The sequence below is a fragment of the Nesoenas mayeri genome, assembly GCF_963082525.1.
Source record: "Nesoenas mayeri genome assembly, chromosome: 1".
In the NCBI taxonomy this organism is placed as follows: Eukaryota; Metazoa; Chordata; class Aves; order Columbiformes; family Columbidae; genus Nesoenas; species Nesoenas mayeri.
Window position 1 is genome coordinate 109,611,572 of NC_137541.1, and position 12,464 is coordinate 109,624,035.

The following is a 12,464-nucleotide window of genomic DNA, read 5'->3' on the forward strand; positions in this document are numbered from 1 at the left end:
TTACTTTTCATCCTCGTCTCCCTCGCTCATGCTGCTGAGGGAGGCGGAGGCAGCTTTTGGAGAGGAAGGTGGGGAGGCTTTATTGAAGACCCAGGGTGGAGACGGGGAGCGGGATGGAGAGCGGCCTCGTGTAGGGCTGCTGTTGGGGCTCTGCCGGGGAGAGAAAGCCTGGAGCATTCGGCCGCTTCGTTCCTGGAACATCTGCTTCTGCGAAAGCAAAATGAAAAGATGCTCTTTGAGGAATGTGCAGAGGGGCAGGAAAGTCTATGGGCAGGCAGGGGCTGTGCTGTGCCTCTTGCCTCAGAGCAGGGAGACACGAGTTCTGCGCTGAAGCGGGGCCAATTCAGCCCACACGTCACCTCTGCCTCTTCTACTGTGATTGTAATAACCTGGTTTTTATATGACAAGGTTTTTCCTTAGATTGGACGTCCTAGTGTGAGGATACTGTGTATATTGTCCTAAGCCAGCCAGGAGGAACTCTCTTTGGGGATTTTTTTGTATACGTTGGTCACTGTCTCAAAAAGTCAGTTTTGTGCCTGAACTCCCAACATTCCTTCTTCCCAGGACCTTTTCCTTTTAGCATACTGGGACAGACCACCCATCTTCTGCTGAGCTCCCTGACTGGCACAGCCTTTTTTCCTCCTTCCCTTCTCATGGGAGGCAGTGGTGCCTGACAAGTACTGGCAGACACTTTCCTGGAGCAGGCGCCACCCAAACCCTTAAATTAGGTGGTAGGAAGGTCAGAATTCAGGTGTCTGTGTCAAAAAGAGAAACACATGCAGGCTCTATGTTCTGCTTTGGGCTTTATTGTCATTTTTGCTTTGTAAAGCTGAGTGGAGACTTGCTGGAGCTGGTGGGGTAGAAGAGGCCACCTGTTCAGTCAAGGAATCCGCTACACTAAGGCAAATGCTGCTACTTGTAAGTGCCTACATGGCCTTGCGTTAGGCTGCTGGGCTGGCTTACAGGAAATCTGGCATGTTCTGCATGGCTGCCGCAGGCTTCACATGGGAAATGCCACATGCGAGCGCCCTGCTGCTCCTCCTGGGGGTGAGGAACAAGAAGGCTCCACCTCGGCGGGAGCACTGGGGTTCGTCTCGCAGGCGATGCTCGGCTGGAACAGAAGAGCCAGCCCAGACAAAGTTAAGTTACTGCCCAGGTCTGCGAGAAAAATGCTTCTGCAGAACGTGTTCTGGGTTTGCCTGCTCGGGCAGCTGCACCCACAGGCTTTGTCAGCTTGAGATTTTGTTTTGTTCCTCCTCCCTTTCCTCCTGCAGCGACTCCGCTCTGCAATAACCTTCCTCCCACCAAAAGAGCATGTGCTCCCCCTCTCCAAACCTCGGTATTCCCACCCAGCAGAGGGGCAAATGCTAGGTGTTCCCATCAAGTTTCTGGTGTTTGCTAATGCCAGGGATTAATGATTGAGCACAAATACCAAGTTTAACTATTCCTCTGTGAGCTCTCTCACCCCATTTATATTTTTATCACATTGGCCTTTATTAACTTAGTTTCGGAGCCTGGATGTTGCTGCAGTGCAGAATGATGGAACAGTTCCTGCCCGGAGCCACGCTTCACCACGCTCTCATGCATGAAGACCCACGGTCTGTGACCTACCCCTGCACTCCTGCTAGCTCCAGAATAGTCAAGACTGCCTAGAATCTCCATAGTTAGCAGATGGTGGTTGCTCCTGATAAGTGGTGCCAGGAAGCATTCGGATGGGGGAGGGTTTCTACTGCTGAGAGCTGTGAGGATGTCACCAGGGCTGGCAAAGCCCCGGAGCCCAGTCAAATTCAGTGGTAGGAATGCCAAGTGGTTTTTTTTTTTTTTTTTTAGATCAAAGAAATAGAGGTTTTGTTGATATGATTTAGTCTCTTTCATCCTCTCACTGAAAATAACTTAAAAAAATGCTGTTTGATAGGACATATCTTTTTCCTGGCCAAGCAAAATATTTTGATTCCCTTGTCCCCCTGGCACTTTACCAGCCACTTCAAACAGCTCAGTGACACTGTGGTGCCTCATGCTGTTGCGGTACCAGTGCTGGGGGAGATCCAAGTGGCCCAGCTTGGCTGGTAACGCAGGTGGCAGGGGCTGCTTGGCTGTCTCTTGGGTCGCAGGGGTCAGGGAGGGAACAGAGAATCCCACCTTCCTGTGAAGGGTCTCAGCCATGCTGGAGGACACACCTGCTTCCTGGTCCCTGCTTCAGCAAAGAGCTGGAGTTTGAAGAAGCTGGTGCACTCGCACCTTCAGCAGCGTAAGTGCCCGGCTAGTCTGAATTGCCTCCTGCCTGCATTAGTGCTGTGACCACCGTGGTGTTGGCTCAAGCCACCACTGCTGCAGGAGGAGCAGGTGTAATTCACCTGCCTCCAGAATGACTCTTCCCCTCCAGCTTTGCTCTAGCAAGGTCAGTAAGTCGTGCCCTTCCCAGGCAAGGTCTTCCTAATGGGCTGCTCCTGGGGCCATGGGGAGCTGAAAGCGTAGAGCATGTGTTACTGCTTCCCTTGAAGTGCTGGAGGATTAGATAAGGCTGGGCAGGCTCTGGACCTTCACCCGAGGCAGGAAAATAATTTCAAAGCTTTGGTTCAAGCAAGTTCAGGTACACCCAGCCAGATTAGGGAGAAAATGCTATGCTTTTGGCAAACTTGCTACTGGACAAAAGCATTTTCACAGAATCCTAGAATAGTTTTGGTTGGAAAAGACATTTAAGATCATCAAGTTCAACCACTAACCTAGCACTGCCAAGTCCATCACTAAACCATGGCCCAAACAGCCTCATCTCTACACGTCTTTTAAACACCTCCAGGGATGGCGACTCAACCACTTCCCTGGGCAGCCTGTTCCAATGCCTGACAGCCCTTTCCGTGAAGTGCCTATTTCTGAATTTTATTGCTACATGTTGATATTTCTTTGTTTTACAAACCAAGTGCCAGCTGGGCCTCGCAGTAGCCTGCTGCTTTCTGCAGGCTTTCAAGGCTGTGCTGTTGTCCAGGCTGCAAACGCATAGCGTGGCCTGAACACCCTCTGTGCATTCTAGTTGCCACCTGTAAGATTGATCTGAGGTGATGCAGCTGTTTCCCAGTGCAAACATCCCTGACTCCCTCTGTGCGCTGAGCAGAGGGCAGCAGCCCTTTGAAGGGACGCCTTGTCTGACAGGACCCTTCTGATGGAGAGCAGCAGGGAAGCCCTGCTCAGGGAGCCTTGCCAAAGTACAGGCGCCTGCTCCTACGCGTCTGGGAGGAGGTGGAATGAGCCTCGCTGCTTCCCGCATCTGTGGAGCGGCATCTCTGCCATTAGTGCCCCTGTGCGGGGCTGCAGGGGCTCCCCTCTCATGCCAGAACAAAAGTTTTGTGTCACGTTAATATTTCTTTTTTCTGACACCTCTGTGACTCTCTCACAGAAAAAACACATGCAAGGGATTGCACAGGTGGGCAAAATTGGCAATGAATTACAGACATCTTGATGTCTGAAAATGGACATTTTGACCTTTTTCACAAACAGGCCCTTTTTTTGTGGGTTACATGGCCCTTACTTTTAGAAAATTGATGCTAGCATAAGGCATGTTATAGTAATTATTTATGAAGTAATAATAATAGCATATTAATGGCATGCAAATTACTGATCTAGGAATCTAGCATGCCCATAACCATTCCTGCACTTTTAATGTCAACATTAAGAACAACATCTAACTGTGATAAGGCAAATTAATGTTAATAATAGTTTTGACACTAATAGCAAGTTATCATTATTTTAAAAGTCTTTCCTGTTGCAAGGCTCAAACTGATTTTTAAAAAGCCACAGCACCTCTCAGCTCGCTGTCACTGATGCTGTTCCTACCACACTGCAAGGAGGTTTCACTCTTGTTCTTAGCAAAGGTCTCTGTGATTGCACCAGATTTCCTGTTCTGGGGCTGGGACACTAACTCAGTAAACAGGAGGCTACCTCCAAAGACCTTTGCAGAGCATCTTCTCTCTAATTGAACTGGGTAAAATGTTTCATCAGCAAAGGGTTTTTGAAAATATCATCAGTGTGCAGTGTTGAGTGGGTAGAGCCAGGGAATGGGACTGAGGCTTTGAAGTTATTTTCCTGTCTCCACACAGCCAAACTCATCTCACCTCCTGTGGGCTTCATGTGCTCTGTTTGCATTAGTTTCATGTATTCAGCACCTATGGCCACAGGACCATCCCTCACGGGGAACACTCACCAAGCTCTGTGGAGATTCACTTCCAGCGGAAGCTTTATGTGGATGTGGTCAATGCAGGTCAACCCGGGCTTTTCATCAGGGGAGTTCACCCTGCTCTACTCCCCAAGGAAAATGATACTGTCTATGAACAGATTGCAAAATAAGCTGTTTGTATGGCTGGGACTGAGGTTATTCAGAGAACACCCACCTTTGCATGGGGCAGACATAGCTGTAAGGAGATTATCAACACATAGTCTCTGTTCTGAAGCCTTCACAGCCTAATTTTAGCCTTTCTCAAAAATGTGTGCTAATCAGCATGGCAAACCGTGGCAGAGGAGAGATGAGAACTCCAGTAAGAGACAGGTTCTCTGTGCTTTGGTGGCACTGAGTGGTGACCTGGCTGTGGTGTGGGCTACTTAATTCACCGGTGGTCTGTGAATCTTCCTGAGGATTTGTTCATGAACAAAAACTGTGCTGAGATCCTTTCAAGAGAAGGTGCCGTTCACCATGGGAAGCTGTTCAGGTATGAACTGATAAGTGACCCGAGAGAATATTATGTGTGTGTTGGCTCTTTCAAAATATTCCAGTAGTATCTGCTTCATGCTACTCCTAAACGGTTTTGGTTTTTTTTTCTGGCTTGCTGCCTCTATTGATATTTTGCCTCAAACTGTGACCCATGAGCAGTTAAAGCCCTGCACAAGCCTCCTGCAAAGGGTTTGCTTTCAAGTGAGGAGGGAGCAGCCTGACAGCCTGCATGCTGCCATCTGAAAATGTTCCTCTGAAGCGTCCTGCTGTTCTGCAGGATTATTTGACAAGCTCTTACTCTGCTCCTGTCCGTTCAGCTTGCGCTGCTTGCTGCTCTCCTCCCTGCTTGCTCACGTTTCCTCGCACTGAGAACTAGCTTTGCTTGGAGCTTGCAACCAGCAGCGTGAAGTCTGAAATGATGCCTGTACTGGAGGGTCTGGCAGGGGCCTGGGCTCTCACCAGAACCCAGCTGTGTGGAGAGCATGTTGGAAAAGGACTGACTCCCAACAGGAAGGTCTAGGAAGGCCTGTTCAAACAAATGGTAACTTTTCCCTTCAAATTAAACTTTGCTACCGGTTTCAGTCTAGCGAAGGGAATTAAGTACAAGAAAACAAAGCTTCTCAAGGTTTGGCAAGCTAATAGAACTGAAAGATGGGGGCCAGGACTCTTTTTGGGCTCTGAAGTGTCACCAGCTCACCACTCAATGACTTTGGTTTGAGCAGGTAAGGCCCTGGGGTTTCACCCCAGAAGGACACTGTTACAGAGCCCCAGCTGCATTTCCAAGGCACCTGGGGACCTCTGGTAAACGTGCTTAGTGGAGGCAGCACGTACCGAGGAGAGCTTTGAAAGGGCTGCAGTCACACCTGAGTGTTCTCTGTGATCAGACAGGCCTGGCCACTCGACATGTAAAATCTTTTCTTGGAACTTTAAACCAGAAAATTGTCAGCTTATGCTGCTGGGTACAGAGCATGAAGAGAACTACTGAAAAACTTTTCAGGGATCCTGTTTCCTTCCCTCATGACCTCCAGTGTGTAGTTCCTCTCTGATGTCGGTGTGATCTTACTCAGTGCTAATGGGGAGCACAGACGGTATGAGCCTGTTTGCTCTTGTGTTGCTATTATGCAGCTCTACTGAATGTGGTGTCACATTCAGCATCACACCTGTGCAAAAGACAGAAATTATCCCAAAGAAAGAAGAGCCAGAAGTGGCAAATCCCCCTCCTGCAGCGTTGGCACACATTATTGGGTTCAGCAAGTGGGTTTGGTGTTATCCTACTGTGCTGGCTTTCAAAACAGAGACTGTAGCAAAAGCATCTGCTCTCTACCTGTGTTACAGGGGAGAAATAAAAACCACTCAGACTTCCTGGAATGGCAAAATACCTACCCAGGCTCCGTCAGGTCCAAACAGCTCTAAAAAGTTGCCAATAAATTCCCTGGACTTTTCTTCCCATTTCTGAATGAGGTCATGGCTCTTCTCTTCCACCTTGTAAACAAATTCTTTTGATTTTTCCTCCACATTCTTGACTTTTTCTTTCATTTTGTCCACTTGGTTTTGAAAGCGGTATTTCTTCTCCTGTTTAAAAGTGTGGACAGAGATTAATATATAGGGACTTGGAAATAATTAGCCTCTGACAGATGAGAAGAAGAAAAAAAATGCATTAATGTATCCTAATATATATGACATTGGTTAACTATTCCCATGTTATTTTTATAAATGCAAATTTAACATTTGTGGAATGAATTGCAGAAGGTACATATGGAAAATACTGTCTTGTGTGATTACTTTGTTTAATCCACTACATTAATCTTTCCATACTGAATGCACTTTGAAAATTACATTAATCTTCTGAAGGATACAAATGAGGAATTAACAGCTCAAACTTTGCAGTAAGCAAAAGGCAAATCTTCCTGGGTTTTCTAGCAAATGCAGCCCACTGCTGACTTTACAGCCTGGATGTTATCTCAGACCAAAAATGTCTCTTTGGTTGGATTTCTGCAGAGCAGAAGGAAGATTCCCTTTACCTCCGAGCCTGGCTAATATAGGAGCTTGTGGCTGCAACAAAAATGTGCACAGGCCAGTGGCTTGTGGCCAACAAACTTGACAGAAGAGAGAGCACACTCCCAATTGCCAAGTCACACAGCAAAAGAGGGGGATGGAGAAGATAATGTTTGGGGGCCAATGTTGAGCCACGCTTCTAAAATACTTCAAGGTTAAAGGGCTTTTGTCTTGAAATGCTTCTGTGTTTTGCAAATATACAGGACACCCAGCGCTGTGCCCTTGAAGGTGGAATGTGTCAGCAGAAGCACAGATCACTATTGGCTTTTAATTTCCTGTGAGCTTCATTTAATGAGCACATTAATGTGCTCTTAAAACAAATACTGCTTAGTGCTGAGGGGGACTTTATTCAAGCGCATGAAGAACAGTCTTTGCAGGCCACGAGGCCAAAAAAAATCCTCAGGGTCCAAAGAAACCAAACTCACTTTCCACCTAACAGGTGACCAAGCCTTTCTTTAACAAGGAAACCAGAGCTCTTCTGTCTTGGCAAAATTCTGTTTTGTTTTGGTTTTTATTATTTTTGAAACACAAACAGCCTCTAGTGCAAATTAGTATTTATGCATTTAAATTACTATAAGCTAAATAACCAAATGCCAGGAGGGACTTCAGGATACATCAGTGTCTTGAAACCAGGGGAAGCATACCTTACGCAACAATATCTTAACCTCAGAGCTGCCACAGGATAAATCTGAGAACCCCCAAAGGCATACAGCATGCTTTAATTTAAGGGATATTTGCAATAGTGATACTTCTGGGTGGAGTACTTAAAAGCAGGGATTTTAGAGGTATAGAGGGCTGAGAAAAAAAGCACAGTGAATTAAATATTTATTCCCTGTGATCTGTGATTTATCTATGAGACTTCAAAATAAGAAACAAGTAAACAAAACCCTCACGAAATGACACAATTCAGTCCTTCACAAAGGGGTTTCCCAGCTGCAGGGTAGGAGGGTGGGAAGTCTTCCGTGAGCCAGCTCAACCACAGGGAACATTTCAGTTATGTAGGTCATCTCAAGGCCTCAAGTTATGACTTGAAACAGCAAACGAAGGAAAGTAAACTTTCATTTCTGTTAAGTGTTTAACTCCTCACTGGAGGGTACGGTGCAATTCTGTATGTAGCAGCTGAATAATTTGAGCCATCCTTTCCAATGGTCCTCTTGCCCTGCTTGTTGTGGCTTCTGGTCTCTTCAGCATCATTTGTGTATGAGGTTCCTAACACAGGGCCTTGTTTTTAAAAACTATTTTAGCTTCCTCTAGTAAACTTAGTGCTCAGCTTGCCTTTTTTTTTTTTTTAATCCTGTCACATTGTAGAGAAAGTTTGGGCATCAAAATCTTTGCTCTCAGTGCTGCCTTCCCACAGTAGGAATAAAGGAAGAAATCGTGTCTTGAGTGAGAGGCTGAGAAGCCTCCAGGGGAATGAGGGGTGGGCTCCTTCCTAGCGTGTCATTAAGTCACCTACTGCTCAAGGAGGAAGGGAGAGCAACAGCTTTGCTCCAAATGTGAAAGCATAAGATGGAAATGAAGCTGCTAATTAATAGTAGCAATTGAAACTACCCTCAGATTACCAGTTTCTTTTAGATCAAGTTATTCCTAGCTATTTTAAAAACAGCAGAAGGACGATATCCTTTCTAAGCCTTTACGCTACATTCAAGGTCCTAGAAGAGAATGTCTCAGAAGCAATTGCAGATTGTTGTACTTACATTTATAAAACTAACATTCAGCTCTTTGGCGGTGTATCCTCGTTGGAGATTGCGCCGGGCATACACATCGTAGTCCCGTACGATCCTTGTGATGATATCCGATGTCGAGATACCTTCGGTTCTCTGTGTTGGTACAAACATTCCTGAGCAAAGTGGGAAAAGAAAGCCTGCTGAGAAAGCATGGCAGGACCAGGCACTGCAGCAAGTAGCTGAGGATGAACATAGAAATGCTTCACCAGAGGTAAGAGACTTGCAGTTCTGCCTGCCCTATTCCCAGTTCTTTCCTGCTGTTCTTGTGTGAGCTTAGGGAAGATGCTAGGTTGCTGTACCAGTCATTTTTTCTCAAGTCTTCAGAAAGGCTAAAACTTGCCCTCTTCACAATGTCATTTGTGATGTAAAACTTATTATAGAATCATAGAATGTCCTGAGTTGGAAGGAACCCACAAGGGTGTCCTGGTTTTGTTAAAAACAAGACCAGTTCTCTGTTAGTGAATTGTTCCTTTCAGCTAAGTTCTTCTAAGTACTTTCTAAATAACTGCACTTTTCTGAATTTACCTACATGTTTGTCGGACACTGTTCCCCAAAGCTCACAAGGGTGACCAGTGGAATGCAGAAGAAGCCCCATGTTTAGATTTATTGCTGTAACGACCAAGAAGACTGGTAAGATTCCACACATCACATAACTGAGAGGGGTATATTTGCAAGGAGGGGAGAACAGGTGACTAAAACTGACTAGCTGAGTATTCCATCCCACATGCATCATACACCCTACAAAAGAGGGAGATCACAAGGGTCTCACTCTCTTCAACCATGGCTGGCATCTGAAGAGGACCCTGCCTGTTGTCCCTGCATCCCCAAATCCAGTTTCTGGTTTGCTGTGAAGTCCCGCCCAGGACTTCTGGGTGCCTGCCTTGCAGCTGCTGGAGCCACAACAGCTCCCAGTTCTGCCACCACTGGAGCGACGCCAACTCCATATGGGGCAAAGCTGCTCTACCCCAGGACATTCAAGATTGGCTTTGTATATTTTGTAATTTTCTCTCTTTATTAGTAGCATTAGTAAAGCCTTTTAACCCTTTCCAACTTGAAGCCTCTCTTCCTTTTTCCCTCTTATCACTTTTTCCTATCTAAGGAGAGGGTGGGGGTGGGATTAACAGAGAGCATCTGCCACAGTTTATTGTCACCTTGCTTTAAACCTTGACAAAGGGTCATTGAGTCCAACTCCTGTCCCTGCACAGGACAACCCCGCAGTTCATACCATGTGTCTGAGGGCTTGTCCTGTCTCTTCTTGAACACTGTCAGGCTTGGGGCCGTGACACCTCCCTGGGGAGCCTGTTCCAGTGCTCCACCACCCTCTGGGGAAGAACCTTTTCCTCATGTCCAACCTAAACCTCCCCTGGCACATCTTCCTGCCATTCCCTTGGGTTCTGTCACTGGTCACCAGAGAGAAGAGATCAGCGCCTGCACCTCCTCCTCCCCTTGTGAGGAAGCTGTAGCCACCATGAGGTCTCCCCTCATAGAATCACAGAATCATTTTAGTTGGAAGAAACACTCAAGATCACCAAGTTCAACTACAACTTAGCTCTAGCACTAAACCATGTCCTTAAGGACCCCATCTGTACGTCTTTTAGGACGTACAGATCTGAACGTCTCCAGGGATGATGACTCCACCATTTTCCAGTGCTTCACAACCCTCTCCATGAATAAATGTTTCCTAATATCAAATCTGAACCTGCCCTGGTACAATTTGAGGCCATTCCTCTCATCCTATCACTTGCTACTTTGGAGAAGAGACCAACCCCCTCCATGCTACAACCTCCTTTCAGGTAGTTGTAGACAGCAATAAAGTCTCCCCTCAGTCTCATTTTCTCTAGGCCAAACAGCCCCAGTTCCCTCAGCTGTTCCTCATCAGACTTGTGCTCCAGACCCTCACCAGCTTTGTTGCCCTTCTCTGAACTCTCTCCAGCACCTCAGTGTCTTTCTTGTAGTAAGGGGCCCAAAACTGAACACAAGATTTGAGGTGGGGGCTCACCAGCACTGAGTACAGTGTCCTCAGTCCCCTCTTCTCCAGGCTGAAAAAAATCAAGTGACTTTAGCTGCTCCTCACACGGTTTCCCCTCCAAACCCTTCACCAACTTTGTAGCCTTCTTCTGGACACTCTCCAGTAGCTTTATATCCTTTTTATCCTGTGACACCCAGAACTGCACATAGTGCTCCAGGTGAGGCTTTGAGTGTCAGGGTCTCCCAAGCCAAGCAGGCTAAACCTTGCAGCTGTGGCAACTCACTGAGCAGTTCCTTCCATAAAAGCAGCCCTTATTTAAGGTCAGGTAAGGGAGCAGGGGTGTTGGCTTCCACTCCTGCTGCTGAAAGGCCATTTGCTGCTCTCCTACATATTTCCACTCTCCACTCCTGTGCTGCAAGAACTGATGGTCTTTGTTATACTAAGACAGACCAGCCTCTGGCCTTCACCAAAACCAGGAAGTGCCTTCACTTAAAAGATGTGTAACAATAACTGGAAAACACCCCGGAGGTGCTGGTAGCTTGTAGTAGGAAGGTGAAGCCTAGTGGTGGTGTGAAAAAACACCGGTATACTGTGGGCACTGAGGCTATCAGTCACCACAGCCCCCGTTTCATGTCCACCTGGCCATGTCAGTGGCCACATAACCACCCTCCCTGCTCTGACAGATCAGTCCCTAAGAAAACTGGCCTTTTACTAATCCTGCTTCTATTTTCCTCAACACAGCTGAGGTATATATTGCTTTTGAATTGCTCTGCATCCAGACAGGATCACAGTATCACAGTATGCTTGGGATTGGAAGGGACCTCAAAAGATCATCTAGTCCAATCCCCTTGCTGGAGCAGGAACGCCTAGGTGAGGTCACACAGGAAGGTGTCCAGGTGGGTTTTGAATGTCTCCAGAGAAGGAGACTCCACAACCCCCCTGGGCAGCCTGTTCCAGTGCTCTGTCACCCTCACTGAGAAGTTTCTTCTCAAATTTAAGTGGAACCTCTTGTGTTCCAGCTTGATCCCATTACCCCTTGTCCTACCATTGTTTGCCACCGAGAAGAGCCTGGCTCCATCCTTGTGACACTCACCCTTTATATATTTATAAACATTAATAAGGTCACCCCTCAGTCTCCTCTTCTCCAAACTAAAGAGACCCAGCTCCCTCAGCCTTTCTTCATAAGGGAGATGCTCCACTCCCTTAATCATCTTTGCTGCCCTATGCTGGACCCTCTCCAGCAGTTCCCTGTCCTTCTGGAACTGAGGGGCCCAGAACTGGACACAATATTCTAGATGGGGTCTCACCAGGGCAGAGTAGAGGGGAAGGAGAACCTATCTCGATCTACTAACCACCCCCCTTCTAATACACCCGAGGATGCCACTGGCCTTCTTGGCCACAAGTGCTGGCTCATGGTCATCCTGTTGTCCACCAGGACTGCCAGGTCCCTTTCCCCTACACTGCTCTCTAATATGTAATTTCCCAACCTATACTGGAACCTGGGGTTGTTCCTGCCCAGATGCAGGACTCTACACTTTCCCTTGTTAAATTTCATTAGGTTATTCCCTGCCCAACTCTCCAGCCTGTCCAGGTCTCACTGGATGGCAGCACAGCCTTCTGGTGTGTCAGCCACTCCTCCCAGCTTGGTGTCATCAGCAAACTTGCAGATAGTACACTCTATTCCCTTGTCTAAATCGTTAATGAATATATTGAATAATATTGGCCCCAGTACTGACCCCTGAGGCACTCCACTAGATACTGGCCTCCAACTAGACTCCGCACCATTGACCACCACTCTCTGGCTTCTCTCCTTAAGCCAGTTTGCAACCCACCTCACTACTCTATTGTCTAGACCACACCTCCTCAACTTAGCTGTGAGGATGCTGTGGGAGACTGTGTCAAAGGCTTTACTGAAGTCAAGGTAGACCACATCCACCGCTCTGCCATCATCCATCCACCTTGTTACATTCTCATAAAAGGCTATGAGGTTGGTCAAGCATGACTTACTCTTGGT

The 12,464-nt window shown here is 47.1% G+C and overlaps 1 protein-coding gene across 1 annotated transcript in view; it reads right to left on the bottom strand.

Annotated features, from left to right (window-relative positions):
- The window catches only part of PCYT1B (phosphate cytidylyltransferase 1B, choline), a gene marked incomplete at both ends in the record, with an annotated part of 37,186 nt that continues 24,722 nt past the window's right edge, over positions 1-12,464 (bottom strand). The window contains 3 exons of the mRNA XM_080363316.1: positions 1-207; positions 6,083-6,271; positions 8,452-8,594. Of these exons, the coding sequence (XP_080219442.1) occupies positions 1-207; positions 6,083-6,271; positions 8,452-8,594 (539 nt within the window). The remainder of the gene's footprint in view (positions 208-6,082; positions 6,272-8,451; positions 8,595-12,464) is intronic.